We start from the raw sequence: 20,151 nt of genomic DNA on the forward strand, positions 1-20,151 counted from the left end.
TATGATACAATAATCAAGATATTTAGAACATAATATATGTATTGGAATACAACTTTACAACACAAAAAACTGTAATGAAATTGGAAATATGCAATACACTATGTAATATTGATTACATATATATATATATATATATATATATATATATAGTGATATATATAAATATATATACACACACTATGTAATAAACTATGTAAGTGGCAAAAAACAGTTTTCAACAAAAACCTAACTAAATAACATTTGTGCAATCTATGAATTTGTTCTAAGAAATAGAATTGCCTCCATCAGATCCTCCTTCATAGATTACCTCAAATCTGACCTAATAATTTTAAGGCTAGGGAACAACCTCTCTACACTAACTTGGGTTGGAGGCAAAGCCGTAACCACATGGGAAACATCTCTAACAATTTCCGGGTATAAAGGAATAGCTTCATGCAAAGTCAGTTTTGATGAACGGTTGAATTTTTCTATTTCTTTGAGAGCAAGTGAAACATTTTGCTGAAATATGGTCAATCTTCTTGCTATAGGAGACGGAGTGAAATCTTTTTCCTTGCGGCAACGCTCTGCCTGCTCCATGTCATCCAAATACTTGTCAAAGTCAAACGCCTCATCTGATGAGGATGAAGATATGGCAGCAGTAGCACGGTCAGGACCCAAGTCCTCTTGTGCCTGGAAGTCCTCCTGTAGGCCACTCATCCTAACTGATACCTCAGCCAGAGCTTCTTTTCCTTTAGTAAGCTGTTGATCATCAAGCAGTATAAGATGACTTGGGTCCACATAAACAGCTGCCAGAAAAAATTTATTTTCCAATAGCTGTCTCTCTCCATTTCATTGAAGCAGAAATGCTATCTGCAATTAAACCTCCTCTTTGGGACAGGCAAAATAGCAAGTTCTTCCAGTCCCTTATGAAAATGCCAGGAGTTAAATCCTCAGCTTGTAATTTTTTAGTCACGGTAAATGGGTGATTAAGCAATTCCTTCAATTCAGCCACCTGTGTCCATTGACCTTCATTTAGGGTTACATGAGGGTTGAAACATATCTATAAGAAACGGTTGTAGTTCAAGCAATCGCTCAATCATTATATAAGTGCTGCCCCACCGAGTTGCTTGATCGACAATTGCCCCTTTCCCAGCACGTCTCTTCAAGATGGAATCAATTTTAGGGGTTCTGGCGGCAATAACCAATTTCCTCACTTTTCCAATTAGATTTCCAGTATGTCCCTCTTGCAGACTATCTCTTATTGCCAGCTGCAGCGTCTGCACAACACAGCGCATGTGATGAATATGAAAGTGTTTTGAAGCACCTTCAACAAGATCATTTATTTCTAAAGTATAATTTTGCTGTTCTTCTGTTGTAATATCTGTTTGTTCCTCAGTTACATGAACAGCACTGTGGCCTTCCATCTCAAGCACACTGAATCCTAAATTTTCTTCTAGCTGTTGTTCATTACTCTCATTCATCAGTGTAATTGTACTTATGTTTGAAGCATTGTCCGTTACAATAGCAAGAACCTGTTCTTGTGTGAATGTAGCCTTAGATCAGGAATAGAACAGCCATTTATAGGACATTTCATAACTTTCCCAAATTTCTAAGAACCTAGAATATAAGACATATTTTCAGTTGTTTCACACTTTTTTGTTAATTATATAATTCCACATGTGTTAATTCATAGTTTTGATGCCATCAGAGTGAATCCATAATTGTCATAGTCATGAAAATAAAGAAAACTCTTTGAATGAGAAGGTGTGTCCAAACTTTTGGTTTGCACTGTGTGTGTATGTGTATGCGCAGCTTCAGATCTCGTTGCCGAGATTTGAATCTCGTCCCCCGAGATCTCGGGACGAGATCTGATCCCGTGCATGCGCCGTCCCAGGACCGGCGGCCATCTTTCCGGCGTCCATGCTCCCGGAGGCCACCGCAACATGGCGGCGGCCAGCAAGGGAAGTGCGGGTGTTATGAATGAGTCACCGTAGGAGGCAAAAACAGAAATACTATCTAAGTCCAGAAAACCAGAGAAGTTGGCAGCTATCGGATTGCAGACCCCTGAACCTATCAACAACAACTAGCAGTAGCCGTGGGGGGTTCCTACGGTGCCCTAGACCCCTCGATCACAGCCGGAGAACTAAATAGCCTAAAGACAGAAAGAGAAATCTAAACTGCCCCAGAGCAGACCCCAAAGCAATAGGCAGCCCCCAACATATAATGACGGTGAAGTAAGTTGAAAAAACACTCACACAGATAGAAAGATAGGCTGAGCAAATGATGGGGCCCAAGCTAACTAAATAGGACAGGATAGAAAAGCTGCTGTCTGCAATCCGCCAAAACCCTATCAAAACAAGAGCCAACAGGCTGATAGGGAAAAAAGCCCTGAAGACGCTATGCTTCAAAAAGACTATATCAGTAGTCAGGTATTTTCTGAAGACAGAGCAAAAAGGAATTCAGCTCACCCCAGCAGGGAATGGCAGAAATCCAGAAAAACAAGGCAAAACAAATCCGAAACACAAATGCAAAAAGCAGAGCAGAAAACTTAGCTTTTGAGGAGCAGGAATCAGACTAGTCTCCAAGAATCCCTCAGAGAGATCACCAGCAAGGCAGAAGGGCGTCGGCTGCCTTATATCCAGTCAGCAATTCCTGTCACCCAGTCATCATCCAGCTCAGGTGCTTGGTAATCAGCCTCACTACCTTCCTTCACCAGAAGGGGAGGGAGAAGAGGGAGTTCATCAGACCTCATTGGTGAAGGGGAAAATGAACTCACAACATGCGGGTGCCTCCGGGTTGCGAAGAAATGCCGGCGGAGCCGCCGCCCCTGCACCGGAGCACAGCCCGCTGCCACCACCGCAGAGCACCGCCCGCTGCCACCACTGCAGAGCCCCGCCCGCTGCCACCACCGCAGAGCCCACCTGCCCCAGCTGCAGCACAGCTGCCCCAGCACTGCTGCCCCTGCCTCAGCACAGCTGCCCCTGCCCCAGCACAGCTGCCCCTGCCCCAGCACAGCTGCCCCTGCCTCACCACAGCTGTCCCTTCCCCAGCACAGCTGTCCCTTTCCCAGCACAGCTGTCCCTGCCCCAGCACAGCTGTCCCTGCCCCAGCACAGCTGCCCCAGCCCCAGCACTGCTGCCCCAGCACAGCTGCCCCTACCCCAGTGCAGCTGCCCCAGCACAGAGCCGCCACCGCACGAGCCTGGACCACTGAATGACCCCTGTGACTACTTCTCCACCTGTGCCGGATCCCTTCCCAGGTAAGCTGAATTCGGACTGTAAGACGGACCCCCATTTGACACATTATTTTTTTTTCCCCTATTTTCCTACTGAAAATTGGGGTGCGTCTTATGGTCCGGTGCGTCTTATAGTCCGAAAAATACGGTATATTGTCAAAAATTCTGAAAGTGGGCGGTCCTTACTACATGGAATGATAGTGCATTGGCAGCCCTCTTTCGGAAAGGTTTATCAGAGACCGTAAAAGATATTATGGTGGGATTTCCTGTTCCCTCTGGTCTGGATGGCTCTATGGCATTAGCCATTCAAGTTGATCGGCGTTTACGTGAACGTAAAAATACACGGGAGGCGCTGCCACCTTTTGAACAAATGTCTGAACCTATGCAATGTGATGGGGTTTTGTCTAGGGCGCAACGTCGGGAGTTTAGAAGGCATAATAAGCTGTATTTTTTCTGTGGAGACGCCTCTCATACTATTTCTGTCTGCCCTAAACGAGAGAAATGTTTTGCACACACATTTGCTGTGGGCAGTATACAACCTAAGTTCCTTTTGGCAATTATTCTGATCTGCTCCTTGTCCACATTTTCCACTAAGGCTTTTGTGGATTTAGGAGCAGCTCTGAATCTGATGGATTTGGACTTTGCTAAACGTTGTGGTTTGTCCATGACGCCTCTGCAGATGCCTATTCCTTTGAGGGGTATTGATACCACTCCTTTGGCGGAGAATAAACCTCAGTTTTGGACCCAGGTGATAATGAGAGTTGCCCCAGACCACCAGGAAAATTGTAAATTTTTGGTGCTGCATAATTTGCATGCTACTATTCTGGGGTTCCCCTGGTTGCAAATTCATAACCCAGTTTTGGATTGGAAATCTGTGTCTGTGGTGAGTTGGGGTTGTCAGTGTGTTCTTAGGGACGCTCCTGTTTTCTCCACCTCTCCTCAGTCTCATGATATTCCTGATTATCTGGCTGAATTCTCTGATGTATTTAGTGAGAGTAAGTCTGCGTCTTTGCCCCCTCATAGGAGTTATGGCTGTGCAATTGAGTTGATGCCTGGGTGTAAATTTCCCAAGGGTTGGCTTTTTAACTTATCTGTACCCGAACATGATGCTATGCGATCCTATATTAAGGAGTCGTTGTAGAAGGGTCATATTAGACCAGCCTCATCACCTTTAGGTGCTGGGGGTTTTTTTGTGGCCAAGAAACATGGTTCATTAAGACCGTGTATTGATTATTGTTCCCTTAACAAGATGACGGTCAAATATCAGTACCCGTTACCTGTGATGTCTGATTTATTCTCCAGAGTTAAGAGTGCCTGCTGGTTTACTAAGCTTGACCTCAGGAGGATGTATAATCTTATTCGCATCAAGCACAAGGATAAATGGAAGACTGCGTTTAATACTCCGGAGGGACATTTTGAGTTCCTGGTGATGCCTTTTGGGCTCTCCAATGCCCCTTCTGTCTTCCAGTCCTTTATGAATGATATTTTCCGAGACTTTGTGGATAAGTTTTTGATCATCTATCTGGATGATATTTTGATCTTTTCTAGTGATTGGGATTCCCATGTGGAACATGTCCGGACTGTGTTTCGGATTTTGAGGGAGAATTCCCTGTTTGTTAAGGGATCGAAATGCCTTTTTGGTGTACAGAGGATTTCATTTTTTGGGATTTATCTTATCTCCATCGACTATTGAAATGGACCCGGCCAAGGTACAGGCCATTTATGATTGGGTTCAGCCTACTTCTTTGAAGGCTCTTCAGAAGTTTTTGGGTTTTGCTAATTTCTATCGTATATTTATAGGTAATTTTTCTAGTATTGTCAAACCACTGACTGATCTGACCAAGAAGGGAGCTGATGTGCTGAATTGGTCTCCTGAGGCTGTCTCAGCATTTCAGGAGCTTAAGCGGAGGTTTACTTCAGCTCCAGTTTTACGGCAACCTGATGTTTCACTTCCATTTCAGGTGGAGGTAGACGCTTCTGAGATTGGTGCAGGAGCTGTTTTGTCCCAAAAAGACCCTGTGACTTCTAAGATGAATCCCTGTGCCGCCTTTTCTCGAAAGTTCTCCCCATCTGAACGCAACTATGACGTGGGGAATTGGGAATTGTTGGCCATGAAATGGGCATTTGAGGACTGGAGACATTGGTTGGAGGGAGCTAGACATCAATTTGTGGTCCTCACCGATCACAAGAATCTGACTTATCTGGAGTCGGCCAAACGCTTGAATCCTAGACAGGCTAGATGGGCCTTGTTTTTCACGCGTTTTGATTTTGTGGTCTCTTTTCTTCCGCGCACTAAGAATGTTAAGGCAGATGCCCTTTATAGGAGTTTCTTTGCTGATTCTCTTAATGTGACCGAGCCTACTACTATCCTAGGTGAGGGGGTAGTTCTTTCTGCCATTTCGCCCGATTTGAGACGCGCCCTGGAGGAATTTCAGGAGGACAAACCTTAGCGTTGCCCTATGGGAAGATTGTATGTTCCGGACCAGTGGAGAAAGAGAGTGATGTCTGAAGTCCATTGCTCCCCATTGGCTGGTCATCCAGGTATTTTTGGTACCAGAGATTTGGTGAGTCGGTCGTTTTGGTGGCCTGCCTTATCTCGTGATGTCAGGAATTTTGTACAGTCCTGTGGGACTTGTTCTCGGTCTAAACCCTGTTCTCGTTCTAGTGGGTTGCTGATGCCCCTGCTGGTGCCCAAGAGGCCATGGACCCATATCTCAATGGATTTTATTTCTGATCTTCCTGTCTCTCAGAGAATGACCTTTATCTGGGTAATTTGTGATAGATTTTCGAAGATGGTCCATCTTGTACCACTCCCAAATTTGCCATTTTCCACTGAGTTGGTACCCTTGTTTTTACAACAGGTGGTTCGGTTACACGGGATTCCTGAGAACATTGTGTCTGATAGAGGGGTCCAGTTTGTTTCCAGATTTTGGAAAGCCGTTTGTTCCAATCTGGGAATTCAGTTATCCTTCTCCGCGTTTCATCCCCAGACCAATGGGCAGACTGAGAGAACAAACCAGACCCTGGAGTCTTATTTAAGATGTTTTATATCTGCTGATCAAGATGATTGGGTCTCATTTTTGCCCTTGGCTGAATTTGCGCTGAACTATAGAGCTAGTTCTGCCACCTTGATGTCACCCTTTTTCTATAATTTTGGGTTTCATCCTCGATTCTCTTCAGGGCAAGTGGAATCTTCGTCCTGCCCAGTTGTGGACACTGTGGTTGTGAGAATGCAGCAGATATGGGACCAAGTGGTGGATAAATTGTCACACTCTCAGGAAAAGGCCCAGCGTTTTTCCAACCAGTATAGGACCATTGGTCCCCGGTTTAAAGTGGGTGATATGGTTTGGTTGTCGTCTAAGAATATTCCTATCAAGTTTGCATCTCCAAAATTTAAGCCAAGATTTATTGGACCTTATAGGATTTTGGAGATTCTTAATCCTGTTTCTTTTCGATTGGCTCTTCCAGTTACCTTCAAAATCCATAACATATTTCACAAATCACTGTTGAAGAGGTTTGTTGAGCCAGTAGTTCCTGTGGCGGCACCTCCTGACCCTGTGTTGGTTAAAGGCAATATGGAATATGAGGTAGAGAAAATATTGGATTCTCGTTTGGTTAGACGGAGACTCCAGTATTTGGTCAAATGGAAGGGTTATGGCCAGGAGGATAATTCTTGGGTCTCTGCCTCTGATATTCATGCCAATAAATTGGTTCGTGCTTTTCACTGGGCCCATCCTGATCGGCCTGGTGGCATGGATGAAGGTTCGGTGACCCCTCCTCAAGGGGGGGTACTGTTATGAGGTCATTTTCTGCTCCACCAGTTGAGAGTTCCCCTTCCGTTCTCCCTCTGGTGGTGACAGGAGGTAGTGAGGTTGGTTTAAGTGGAAGTGATCTGCCACCTGGTGAGGAAGATAATGATTGGATCTCTGGAGTATCAGACTGGACATAAGACTGCCGACGCCCTATCCTGGTGCTGGTGATTCAGTCTGCTTCTCAGGTCTTGGACTCGGCTCTGTTCCAGTCTTCTCAAGCTAAGTTTGTTTTTTCTAATGTTCACACTTGCTCTTGTTGGTCATTTCAGTTTTTTGTGTGGTCAGCCAGCCTGGCTGGGCTGTGCTGAATTTCCACTCTTATTTGCCAAATTGCCTTTTTTTTGTCCCTTATTAGACTGGCCTCTTTTTGCTCTGTCTCAGAATATTTCAGAGTGCTGATATAGTGGGAGAAGTCTAGTGACTTCAGGGTTAATTTTGCTATCAGTTGTGTTGGACATTTTTGTAGGGTTTTTGGCAGATTGCAGACAGTGTCTTTCCTTTCCTGTCCTTTTTAGTTAGTTTGGCCCCATCGTTTGCTAAGCCTATTTTCCTGCCTTTGTTTGTGTTTTCATCTTGTTCCACCATCAATACAAGTGGGGGGCTGTCTCTCCTTTGGGGTCTGCTCTGGGGCAGTTAGTTTTCCTCTTTTCCTGCTTTAGGCTTATTTAGTTCTCCGGTTGTGACGAGGCGTCTAGGACCACCGTAGGAACGCTCCACGACTACTGCTAGTTGCGTGTTAGGATCAGGGGTCTGCATAGTTACCAACCTCTTTGGTTTTCTGAGACTTAGCTTGTGTTGTTTTTTACTTCCTTCTCGGCTACCCATTCATAACACTAGACTATAAGACATATTTTCAGTTGTTTCACACTTTTTCGTTAATTATATAATTCCACATGTGTTAATTCATAGTTTTGATGCCTTCAGAGTGAATCCACAATTTTCATAGTCATGAAAATAAAGGAAACTCTTTGAGGTGTGTCCAAACTTTTGGTCTGTACTGTATATATATTTTTACGTGTGTGTGTGTGTGTGTGTGTGTATATATATATATATATATATATATATATATATATATATGTGTGTGTGTATATGTGTGTGTGTGTGTGTATATATATATATATATATATATATATATATTATAGATGTATAGATATATGTATCTATCCATTGATATGTATCTATAGCTAGATGGATAGATATATACAGGGTGGGCCATGTATATAAATACACCTAAATAAAATGGGGATTTGTTGGTGATATCAACTTCCTGTTTGTGGCACATTAGTATATGGGAGGGAGGAAAGTTTTCAAGATGGGTGGTGGCCATGGCATCCATTTTGAAGTCGGCCAGTTTGGATCCAACTTTATTTTTTCCAATGAAAATAGGATCATGTGATACATCAAACTTATTGAGAATTTCACCAGAAAAACAATGATGTGCTTGGTTTTAACGTATGTTTATTTTTTCATGAGTTCTTTACAAATTTATGACCACTTATAAAATGTGTTCAAAGTGCTGTCCATTGTGTTGGATTGTCAATGCAAACATTTTCTCCCACACATTGATAGCAACACTGCAAAAGAAATGCTAGTCTACTTCTGGCCCAATTAAATGCCGCTGTCAGCGTTTGACAGCAACATTTAACTAGCTAGTAGGTGCGAGTGGATCACGATTCCACTCGCGCCTATTGCGAGCACATGTTAGCTGTTCAAAAAAATTTTTTTTTGTTCATTTTTGCCTTGTGTCATGATGCTCCATCATGCTTGTGCATGCATTGTTTATCACTAAATTTCTCCTGGATCGTTGGGAGAAGATTCTCATTGAGGTAGTTTAAATACCAATTTTTCTTCCTGACCAGTTATAAAAAGTAACCCCACCTATGAATTGTTTTAGGATTCTTTAACCCCTTCCTGACATCCGACGTACTATCCCGTCCATGGGACCCGGGCCCCTATGCCCATGGACGGGATAGTACGTCTACCGCGATCAGCGGCGCCCACATGGTGAGCGCCTCTGATCGCGGCCGGGTGTCAGCTGATTATCACAGCTGACACCCGGCACAATGTGTCAGGGGCGCTCACGGACCGCCCCCGACACGTTAACCCCTTGCACACCACGATCAAACATGATCGCGGTGTACCGGGGGTTAAAGGGAAGCATCGGCAGGGAGGTGGCTCCCTCCGTGCTTCCCTGAGCCCCCCACGGCAGCGCAATGTGCAGCGCTGCTGCGGGGGGCTCCTTTCCTGCAGGCCCCCGAATCCAAGATGGCGACGGGGGCCTGCAGGAAGCTGGCTTCCTCAGTGCCTGCAAAGCGCAGGCATGAGGAAGCCGCCTGCACTGCCTGTGACAGATCGCTGATCTGTCACAGTGATCTGTGATGTGACAGATCAGCGATCTGTCACAGGACAGTGATGTCCCACCTGGGACTAATTTAATAAAGTTAAAAAAAAAAAAAAAAAAAAGTGTTAAAATAATTTTAAAAAAATCGCCAAATAAATTAGAAAAAAAAAAATATTCCCCCAATAAATCCATTTTTTTGGAAATAAAAAAAACAATAAAAGTACACATATTAGGTATCGCCGCGTCCGTAACGACCCGCCCTATAAAACTGTCCCATTAGTTAACCCCTTTAGTGAACCCCTTAGAAAATAAAAATAAAAAACGAAGCAAAAAATAATTTATTATCATACCGCCAAACAAAAAGTGTAATAACGCACGATCAAAAAGACGCATATAAATATCCATGGTACCGCTGAAAACGTCATCTTGTCCCGCAAAAAAACGAGCCACCACACAGCATCATCAGCGAAAAAATTAAAAAGTTATAGCTCTCAGAATAAAGCGATGCAAAAATAATTATTTTTTATATAAAATAGTTTTCATTGCATAAAACCGACAAAACATAAAAAAACTACCTAAATGAGGTATCGCTGTAACCGTACTAACCCGAAGAATAAAACCGCTTTATCAATTTTACCGCACTCGGAACGGTGTAAACGCACCCCCCCAAAAGAAATTCATGAAACGCTGGTTTTTGTTCATTCTGTGTCCCAAAAATCGGAATAAAAAGCGATCAAAAAATGTCACGTGCCCGAAAATGGTACCAATAAAAACGTCAACTCGTCCCGCAAAAAATAAGACCTCACATGACTCTGTGTGTCAAAATATGGAAAAATTATAGCTCTCAATATGTGGTGATGCAAAAACTATTTTTACAATAAAAAGCGTCTTTTAGCGAGCGACAGCTGCCAAATATAAAAACCGCCATAAATAGTAAATCAAACCCCCCCGTTATCACCCCCTTAGTTAGGGAAAAATAATAAAATAAAAAAAATGTATTTATTTCCATTAGGGTTAGGGCTAGGGTTAGGGCTAGGGTTAGGGCTGAGATTAGGGTTAGGGGTGTGTTGGGGTTCGGGTTGGAGTTAGAATTGGGGGTTTCCACTGTTTGGGCACATCAGGGGCTCTCCAAATGCAACATGGCGTCTGATCTCAATTCCAGCCAATTCTGAGTTGAAAAAGTCAAATGGTGCTCCTTCCCTTCCAAGCTCTGCCATGCTCCCAAACAGTGTTTTACCCCCACATGTAGGGTATCAGCCTACTCAGGACAAATTGCAAAACAATTTTTGGGTCCAATTTCTCCTGTTACCCTTAGGAAAATAAAAAATTGGGGGCAAAAATATCATTTTTTTGGAAAAAAATGATTTTTTTATTTTCACGTCCGAGCGTTATAAACTTCTGTGAAGCACTTGGGGGTTCAAAGTGCTCACCACACATCTAGATAAGTTCCATTGGGGGTCTAGTGTCCAAAATGGGGTCACTTGTGGGGAGTTTCAATAGTTTAGGTACATCAGGGGCTCTCCAAACGCACATGACACCCGCAGACCATTCCATCAAAGTCTGCAATCCAAAACGCTTCCCTTCCGAGCCCCGACGTGTGTCCATACAGTAGTTTTCTCCCACATATGGGGTGTCAGCGTACTCAGGACAAATTGGACAGCAACTTTTGGGGTCCAATTTCTCCTGTTACCCTTGGGAAAATAAAAAAATTGGGGACTAATTGATCATGTTTGTGGAAAAAATACGATTTTTTTATTTTCATGCCCGGGCATTATAAACTTCTGTGAAGCCCTTGTGGGTTCAAAGTTCTCACCACATATCTAGATAAGTTCCTTGGGGGGTCTAGTTTCGAAAATGGGGTCACTTGTAGGGGGTTTCCATTGTTTAGGTACATCAGGGACTCTCCAAACGTGACATGGCGTCCAATCTGAATTCCAGCCAATTTTGCATTGAAAAAGTCAAACGGCGCTCCTTCCATTCTGAGCTCTGCCATGCGCCGAAACAGTCGTCCCCCCCCACATATCAGGTATCAGCATACTCAGGACAAATTGCACAATAACTTTTGCAGTCCATTTCTCCTGTTACCCTTGGTAAAATAAAAAAAAAATTGAACCTGAAGTATTTTTTTATGAAAAAAAGTTAGATGTTCATTTTTTTTTTAAATATTCAAAAAAATTCCTGTGACGCACCTAAAGGGTTAATAAACTTCTTGAATGTGTTTTTGAGCACCTTAAAGGGGTGCAGTTTTTAGAATGGTGTCACTTTTGGGTATTTTCTATCATATAGACCCCTCAAAGTGGCTTCAAATGTGATGTGGTCCTAAAAATAAAATGGTGTTGTAAAAATGAGAAATCGCTGGTCAACTTTTAACCCTTTAACTTCCTAACAAAAAAAAATTTTGGTTCCAAAATTGTGCTGATGTAAACTAAACATGTGGGAAATGTTAGTTATCAAGTTTATTTTGTGCCGTATCTCTGTGATTTAAGGGCATAAAAATTCAAAGTTGGAAAATTGCGAAATTTTCAAAATTTTCGCCAAATTTCCGTTTTTCTCACAAATAAACGCAAGTTATTTGAATGAAATTTTACCACTAACATGAAGTACAATATGTCACGAGAAAATATTGTCAGAATCACCGGGATCCATGGAAGCGTTCCAGAGTTATGACCTCATAAAGGGACAGTGGTCAGAATTGTAAAAATTGGCCCGGTTATGAATGTGCAAACCACCCTTGGGGGTGAAGGGGTTAAGCTGAATTTACACTGCTAGATAATCATGAACAAGCTTTCCGAAGAACGCTCCTTCGTGATAATCTTTCAATGTAAATAGGTTGCCAATCACTTGATAATCATGTGAAATTGTATGTGCAGCGCAAAAGATCATCGTTCTTGGTGGTGTATTGTCCTGTGTAAATAGAAGTTGCAGTGCCAAAACAGTGATGGATCGCTCAATGCACATAGGCTACTACAGATTGTTCAGTGCAAAGTTATTTTAGTCTGCCAGTGTAAACAGGCTACTAACTAAACGACCACGGATTTGGTAATTGTTTACCGATATGCAGTTGTTTTGTGCTGCTGACTGGTCTCTTTTAATTGTACCATTATTATTGGCATAACACTATACTCATTGTAGCACTCGCCTTTTCTTCAATGGATAATCTTTCTTCCAGATCTTAAACATCTAAAGGGGGCTTCATCAAAGAAAATTTCAGTCTGTCCTTTTTTGTTTTTCTTGTAGAGAAGTGCTGCCCTTGACATCAAGCCAGCATCCAAATGCTTTGCCTTACTTTGTGTCTTGATTCACTGACATACCGCTATTACTGAGCAAGGTCAACCAATCCCATAAATCCTCTTTAGGAGACTGTCCTGGCACTTGCTGAACTTCCTTGGGCACACTGAAGCCTTTATAGCAATTGAACCTCTTTGAAGTTTTTGAAAATTTCCATTTCATCTGATCACTTTTCATAGGAATCTGAGTTAATGCAAATTGCCACTATAAAAACTGAAGCAACAAACTTTGTGAAAATGAAAAAAATTTTTCCACAATTGTGCATGTAGACAACTTAAATTGGTAAATTCATACTTCATATCTCATTGATTTTGTCAGATTCTCAGGAAAAGGACCAGCTGCTTTGGGATCCTAATATTCTACCAGAAAGAGAAGTGGAGAATTACCTCAGTCAGGCAGTGGAGTGCCAACACAGAGTTGGTGGAAGATATAACCAAAATGAAGAAATTGTCAAAGATAATGAGCAGGTGAATGCAATTGTTTCTGTTGTGTATCCTCTTTTAAGACTATTTCTGTGCCCTTTACTGGTTTTACCTTTTACCATCGTTTCCCTTTTGCATTCTGATTAATTTCTTTACTGCTTTTTTTTTTTCTTTTGTAGGCCCTCTATGAATTAGTGAAATGTAGATTTAACACAGATGAGGCTCTGCGAAGGCTATCTTTCAATGTCAAAGTGGTACAAGGTGAGTAACATGCACTCACATGCTTGCTAAAGGAGAGAAAAATTATTTTTGGGCACCATGAATCTTTTTGCTGATTCCTAATGGTTACATAAATAATAGGGTTTTGTTTTTTATAACCATATATAAATATGATAGAGTTGGATATAAAGTCTACACACCCCTGTTAAAATGCCAGCACTTTATGTAATAGAAACAGTGGTACCAAGAAGAAACCTTTCAGAACTTTTCTCACCATTTAATGTCATCCATAATCTGTACAGACCCATTGAGAAACAAACTTGAAATCCTTTTTATAGAGCGGAGAAAAAAATAACTTAAATACTGTAGTTTCAAAGTGTGTACACCCTTTTATAATTGGAGATGTGGTTGTGTTCAGAATTAGTCAATCACATTTAGTGCACAGTTAGACGGCTGTATAGCACGGACAAGGAGCTCATCGCAATGCTCTCACTGGCCAGCGGCTCTCCTAACTCGAGCTCTTGGGTCAGTAGAGGTGCCATCAGTCAGTGCACTGCGATGCAACTGTTTCTGTTCTACAGCGGTCTGACTACAGCCGTCTGACTACAGCCTTAAACTAATGATAAAATGTAGTCAGTACACAGCTGCCATCATTTAACCTCTTTACCCCAAAGCCTGTTTTCACCTTCCTGACCAGGCCAATTTTACAATTATGACCAGTGTCACTTATGAGGTAATAACTCTGAAACACTTCAATTTGTCAAACTGTTTGACAAATTGAGACAGTTTTTTGTGACATTGTTCATGTTAGTGATAAGATTTGTTCAATATGACTTGCGTTTATTTGTGAAAAAATTGGACATTTGGTGAAAATTTGGCAATTTTTATTCCCTTAACCCCTTACTGCCAGCTGACGAAATAGTACAGTTTTGTGCAAATTAATTGGGACAAAGCAAAAAAACACATATTTTTGAATATTTAATAATAAAATTACATACTAAATTTGGTAAGAAATATGTCCTCCTTTAGCAGATATGAGATTTTCAATGCATTTTGACACTGATTCTACAAAGTTTTCTCCTTCGCCTCATTGAGGGACAAAGGTACTGTGGGTGTATGCTGCCGCCGCCTGGAGGCTGACACTAAGTGGAAAAAAGAGGTTAGCTCCACCTCCGCCATATACACCCTCGCCCCGATTGCGGGCGGAAACCAGTTTTTTTGCTTAGTGTCTGTTGGAGGCACACGTCTGTCTGTTTCCAGACTGATATATTTTTTTTTTTTCCCTATGAAGCTGAGACAGGGGCGACGGACCCTATTGAAAGGGTCCGATCTCCCCAAGCCAACAATGGGCGAGCACATGCGAGTGTCGCCTCTACGTATCCTCTCCCGCAACATGGGATACTTCCAGACATTCTTTTATTCACATGAAGATGAGATAGGGGCAACGGACCCAATTGAAAGGGTCCGATCTTCCCAAACCAACAACGGGCGAGCACGTGCGAGTGTCGCCTCCACGTATCCTCTCCCGCACCGTGGGACATGATGTCGGACTTAGCCCTGACCACCCTAAGGTATTGAAACCCTAGGCTGTACAGAGGCACAAGTGTAGTCCGTGCGGCCCCCACTGCTCCACCAATGCTAAGACTGCGGTATGGCAAGGCGGCGGACGGTCCCTCTCCTCACCCCTTGAAGGGGTTAGATGGAGCTGGGGTGCCTGCACCATCCTTTTTTTCATACGGCCCCCCCTCCCCTCTACCTGAGCTGGAGCCGAAGCACGGAGGAGGGTGGCCTGGGAGGGCTCCTGCAGCGGCGCAGGGCTGGAGCCCTTAGCTGCTTCCGGGCACAACGCGCTCCCTGGCATCTGGCAGCGGCGAACCTGTTCAAACGGAGCGACGCTCTGTACTTCCAGGGCACAGGATTGGGGGAAGTGCTGCCCCCTAGCCCTCCGAGAGGCCACGCTAGGAAAAATGGAGAGCGCCCTCCCCCAGCATTTTTTCAGCACTGATGCCTGACAGGTACAGCATGTCAGGAAGAGCTAAGACGCACACGTTTCTATACGCTGCATGCATCTCCTTTCGGTCCGCTTTTCCGCAGGCACAGACCAAGCGAGTATGCGAAGCCTGCGAGTCCGAACGCGCCCAGAAGCCCTCCCCTGCGACCGAGCCCAGTGTACCAAGTCCCCCGGAATGGGCGTTATCACTGTCGCAATCTATGGCGTCACGAGAGCAATCGAGTCCCTTCGGGCCCCAGATAGGGGCATGGACAGTGGTTCGCCTGTCTTAGAGGGGTCCTCTGCCTCACAGGAGCCTTTGGCCTGCAGGGTCCGCTCTCACTCCAGGCAGACGCGGGGGAAACGAACCCACACGGCGTCTCCCGGTCCATCCGGTGCCTCTGCATCCGTGAGCTCTGCTTCTTGCTCTCCGTCACCAGTAGTCGATAGCGAGCAAGGCTCGGACTACGACTCGGACGAACCCCTTGGCCTTGGTACGCCGAGTTGTCCGGAAACGGTTGACAGTCTCACGCCGGGCTCACACTAGAGAGGAATACGGACGAGTGTGAGGCGTTAAAAGCACGCATTACACACAGACCAATGATTCTCTATGGGGCAGCTCCCAACAGCCGTATATTTCTCGCCCGTATTCTACGGTCCGTGCCAGTCGCAGCATGCTGCGATTGTCAGCGTACTGCGCCCGTAGTACGCCAATGAAAGTCTATGGGTGCACAAAAAATACGCATTACACACGGACCACACATGTGACTTGCGAGAAATACGCACCCGGTGTCTTTTAGAAAAGCCGGCAATTCAGTGCGCTATACAGTAAACTCACACTGACAGGTGTATACACATAGAGAATATATATATATATATATATATATATATATATATATATATATATATATATACACACAAGTCATTGTGACAAACATATATATATTTATATTTCACAGAGTTCTTCATAGCAGAATAGCCGCTAATTAAATTGCCGGCTTCCATCAAATCACTCCCCAACCCGACATGAAATGACACATGGTTTACATTCAGTAAAGCATTTCATTTCATGTTTTTTTATATGTCCTTGACTAATAATTAGATGAGGGTTTGTGTGCAAAATTTGGGAGTTGTAGTTATTTTAAGGGGTTAATTCGTTGTTAAAAAATGCGTGGGCTTCCCATTGCCCTATAGTGGTGGCGAATGGGTTAATCTAACAAAGGATTAATGTCACCATTCGATTGTAAGGTGACATTAACCCTTTGTAAGATTAACCCATTCGCCACCGCTACAGGGCAATGGGAAGCCCACACATTTTTTTAACAACGAATTAACCCCTTAAAATAACAACTACAACTCCCAAATTTTGCACACAAACCCTCATCTAATTATTAGTAAAGGACATATAAAAAAACATGAAATGAAATGCTTTACTGAATGTAAACCATGTGTCATTTCATGTTGGGTTGGGAATGATTTGATAGAAGCCGGCAATTTAGCCCCTTCATGACCCAGCCTATTTTGACCTTAATGACCTGGCCATTTTTTGCATTTCTGACCAGTGTCCCTTTATGAGGTAATAACTCAGGAACGCATCTTAGCGATTCTGAGATTGTTTTTTCGTGACATATTGGGCTTCATGTTAGTGGTAAATTTAGGTTGAAAATTTTTGCGTTTATTTGTGAAAAAAATGGAAATTTAGCGAAAACTTTGAAAATTTTGCAATTTTTAATTTTTATTCTGTTAAACCAGAGAGTTATGTGACACAAACTACTTAATAAATAACATTTCCAACATGTCTACTTTACATCAGCACAATTTTGGAAACAACATTTTTTTTTGTTAGGAAGTTATAAGGGTTAAAAGTTAACCAGTGATTTCTTATTTTTACAACAAAATTTACAAAACCATTTTTTTTAGGGACCACCTCACATTTAAAGTCACTTTGAGGGGTCTTTATGGCAGAAAATACCCAAAAGTGACACCATTCTAAAAACTGCACCCCTCAAGCTACTCAAAACTACATTTAAGAAGATTATTAACCCTTCAGGTGCTTCACAGGAACTAAAGCAACGTGGAAGGAAAAAAAGGACATTTTAATTTTTCCAACAAAATTTTTTTTTTAGCATCAATGTTTTCATTTTCACCTGGGCAACAGGATAAAATGGATCCTAAAATTTGTTGAGCAATTTCTCCTGAGTACACTGATACCTCATATGTAGTCATAAACCACTGTTTGGGCGCACGGCAGGGCCCTGAAGGGAAGGAGCGCCATTTGACTTTTGGAATGGAAAATTAGCTCCAATAGTTAGCGGACACCATGTCGTGTTTGGACTGCCCCTGTGTGCCTAAACATTGGAGTACCCCCACAAGTGACCCCATTTTGGAAACTAGACACCCCAACGAACTTTTCTAGATGCATAGTGAGCACTTTGAACCCCCAGGTACTTCACAAATTGATCTGTAAAAATGAAAAAGTACTTTTTTTTCACAAAAAATTTCTTTTTGCCTACATTTTTTCATTTTTTCATGGGCAACAGGATTAAATGGGTCCTAAAATTTGTTGGGCAATTTCTCCTGAGTACACTGATACCTCATATGTGGTCATAAACCACTGTTTGGGTGCACGGCAGGGCCCTGGAGGGAAGGAGCGCCATTTGACTTTTGGAATGGAAAATTAGCTCCAATAGTTAACGGACACCATGTCGTGTTTGGACTGCCCCTGTGTGCCTAAACATTGGAGTACCCCCACAAGTGACCCCATTTTGGAAACTAGACACCCCAACGAACTTATCTAGATGCATAGTGAGCACTTTGAACCCCCAGGTAATTCACAAATTGATCTGTAAAAATTAAAAAGTACTCTTTTTTTCACAAAAAAATTCTTTTTGCCTACATTTTTTCATTTTTTCTCCTTCGTCTCATTGGGGGACACAGAGACTGTGGGGTGTGTGCTTCTGCCGTCTGGAGGCTGACACTAAGTATACAAAAAAAGAGTTAGCTCCTCCTCCGCCACATACACCCTCGCCCCCAGACCGGGCGTAACTCAGTTTTTTGCTTAGTGTCTGATGGAGGCGGTGCGCGTTCAGTCGGACAATGCTACAGCGGTAGCGTATGTGAACCATCAGGGGGGCACGCGCAGCCAGGCAGCCATGCGCGAGGTCGGGCTGGTACTGCGTTGGGCCGAGAAAAACCACGTGGTAATTTCAGCGGTGCACATTCCGGGAATCGAAAACTGGGCGGCGGATTTTCTCAGCCGACAGGGGGTCGCGGCAGGGGAGTGGTCCCTGCACCCCGAGGTTTTTCAACAGATCTGCCAACGGTGGGGGACACCAGACGTGGACCTTATGGCATCCAGAGAGAACGCCAAGATTCAAAGATTCGTCGCTCGATCCCTCGACCCGCAGGCAATCGCAGCAGACGCTCTGGTGCTTCCGTGGAGCCAGTTTCGGCTCCCGTACTTGTTCCCCCCGCTACCTCTGCTTCCAAGAGTCATCAGAAAGATAAGGAGAGAGAGGGTTCCAGCAATTCTGCTGGCCCCAGACTGGCCTCGGCGGGCCTGGTATGCAGATCTGGTTCAACTAGTGGTGGACGTACCCTGGCGTCTCCCAGATCGGCCGGACTTACTGTCCCAGGGGCCGATCTGCCATCCGAACTTAGGGGCCCTGTGTTTGACGGCGTGGCCATTGAATCTTGGCTGTTAACACAGGCAGGATTCAGGCGCGATGTGGTGGCCACGATGGTGAGTGCCCGAAAGCCTTCCTCGGCGAAGGTATATCATCGGACTTGGGAAGACAGCTCGTCCACGTCTCAGGACCCTTCGTCCGTTAGGGGCCGCTCCAGCACCAGACAAGCTCATGGTAAGAGAGCTCGTTCTCCGTCGGCCGGGCCCTCTGGGGAGTCGGCGGCGATTTTTAGGGCATCTCGTTCCCTGTCGCCAAGCTCAGGAAGCGATCAGGACGAGGGCGAGGAGGAGGAAGAGGAAGCCTGGAATCCAGAAAGCCTGGGATACCAGGACTCGGTGGACAGCCTCATTGAGGCGGTCAACCAGACTTTAGAGATCGAGGATGATGTGTCCACGGCCTCAGGTCACAAGGTCTCCTTCAAGAAAACCAGGCGTCCGCATAGAAGGTTTGCCACACATCCGGAGTTCGAGGAGCTAGTCCAGAAACATAGGGAACACCCGGATAAGCGCTTTGCAATGCAAAAGGCGCTGCAAGCAAAGTATCCGTTCCCTCCTGAACTCCATAAAGGGTGGGTGGAGTCGCCAGTAGTGGACCCACCGGTGTCACGTTTAGCATCAAGATCGCTATTGTCGATACCCAGCGGTTCTTCTATTAAGGACCCAACTGATCGCCTCATAGAGGGGCTTGCCCGCTCAGGGTATGAGGCAGCAGGGTCGGCTCTGGCCCCCTCCTTTGCGGCTACCTGGGTGGCTAAGGCCATGGTTTCATGGGCAGACACTCTGCATAGGGCCCTCCAAGACAGGGATCTGTCCGCGGAAATCTTGGAGGTGACAAATCAGATATCAGGAGCGAGTGATTATCTCGTCGGCGCCGCTCTGGATGCGGCCGAGTGTTCTGCTGTGGCAGCAGCAAATGCGATCGCCGTAAGGCGAGCATTATGGCTGAGATTATGGAAAGCGGATTCTATCTCTAAAAAATCCTTGACCTCATTGCCTTTTCAAGGCAATCGATTGTTCGGTGAAAAGCTTGATAAACTTATCTCAGAAGCCACAGGGGGGAAGAGTAGTTTTCTACCGCAGCAGAAGAGTTGGCCGGCATTCAGGCAGACGCAGAGGCGTTTTCGGCCCTTTCGTAGCTCCTGGAGGTGGACTTCGGCTAGGGCATCCACCTCCGCAAATG

At 44.2% G+C, this 20,151-nt stretch overlaps 1 protein-coding gene across 1 annotated transcript in view; it reads left to right on the forward strand.

Moving 5' to 3' along the window:
• The window catches only part of LOC141098497 (uncharacterized), a 295,534-nt gene that overhangs the window by 242,575 nt on the left and 32,808 nt on the right, over positions 1–20,151 (forward strand). The window contains exons 10-11 of the mRNA XM_073586333.1: positions 12,974–13,122; positions 13,257–13,338. Of these exons, the coding sequence (XP_073442434.1) occupies positions 12,974–13,122; positions 13,257–13,338 (231 nt within the window). The remainder of the gene's footprint in view (positions 1–12,973; positions 13,123–13,256; positions 13,339–20,151) is intronic.

The sequence above is a fragment of the Dendrobates tinctorius genome, unplaced genomic scaffold, assembly GCF_039654945.1.
Source record: "Dendrobates tinctorius isolate UK_male_01 unplaced genomic scaffold, ASM3965494v1 ptg000092l, whole genome shotgun sequence".
Classification (NCBI taxonomy): Eukaryota; Metazoa; Chordata; class Amphibia; order Anura; family Dendrobatidae; genus Dendrobates; species Dendrobates tinctorius.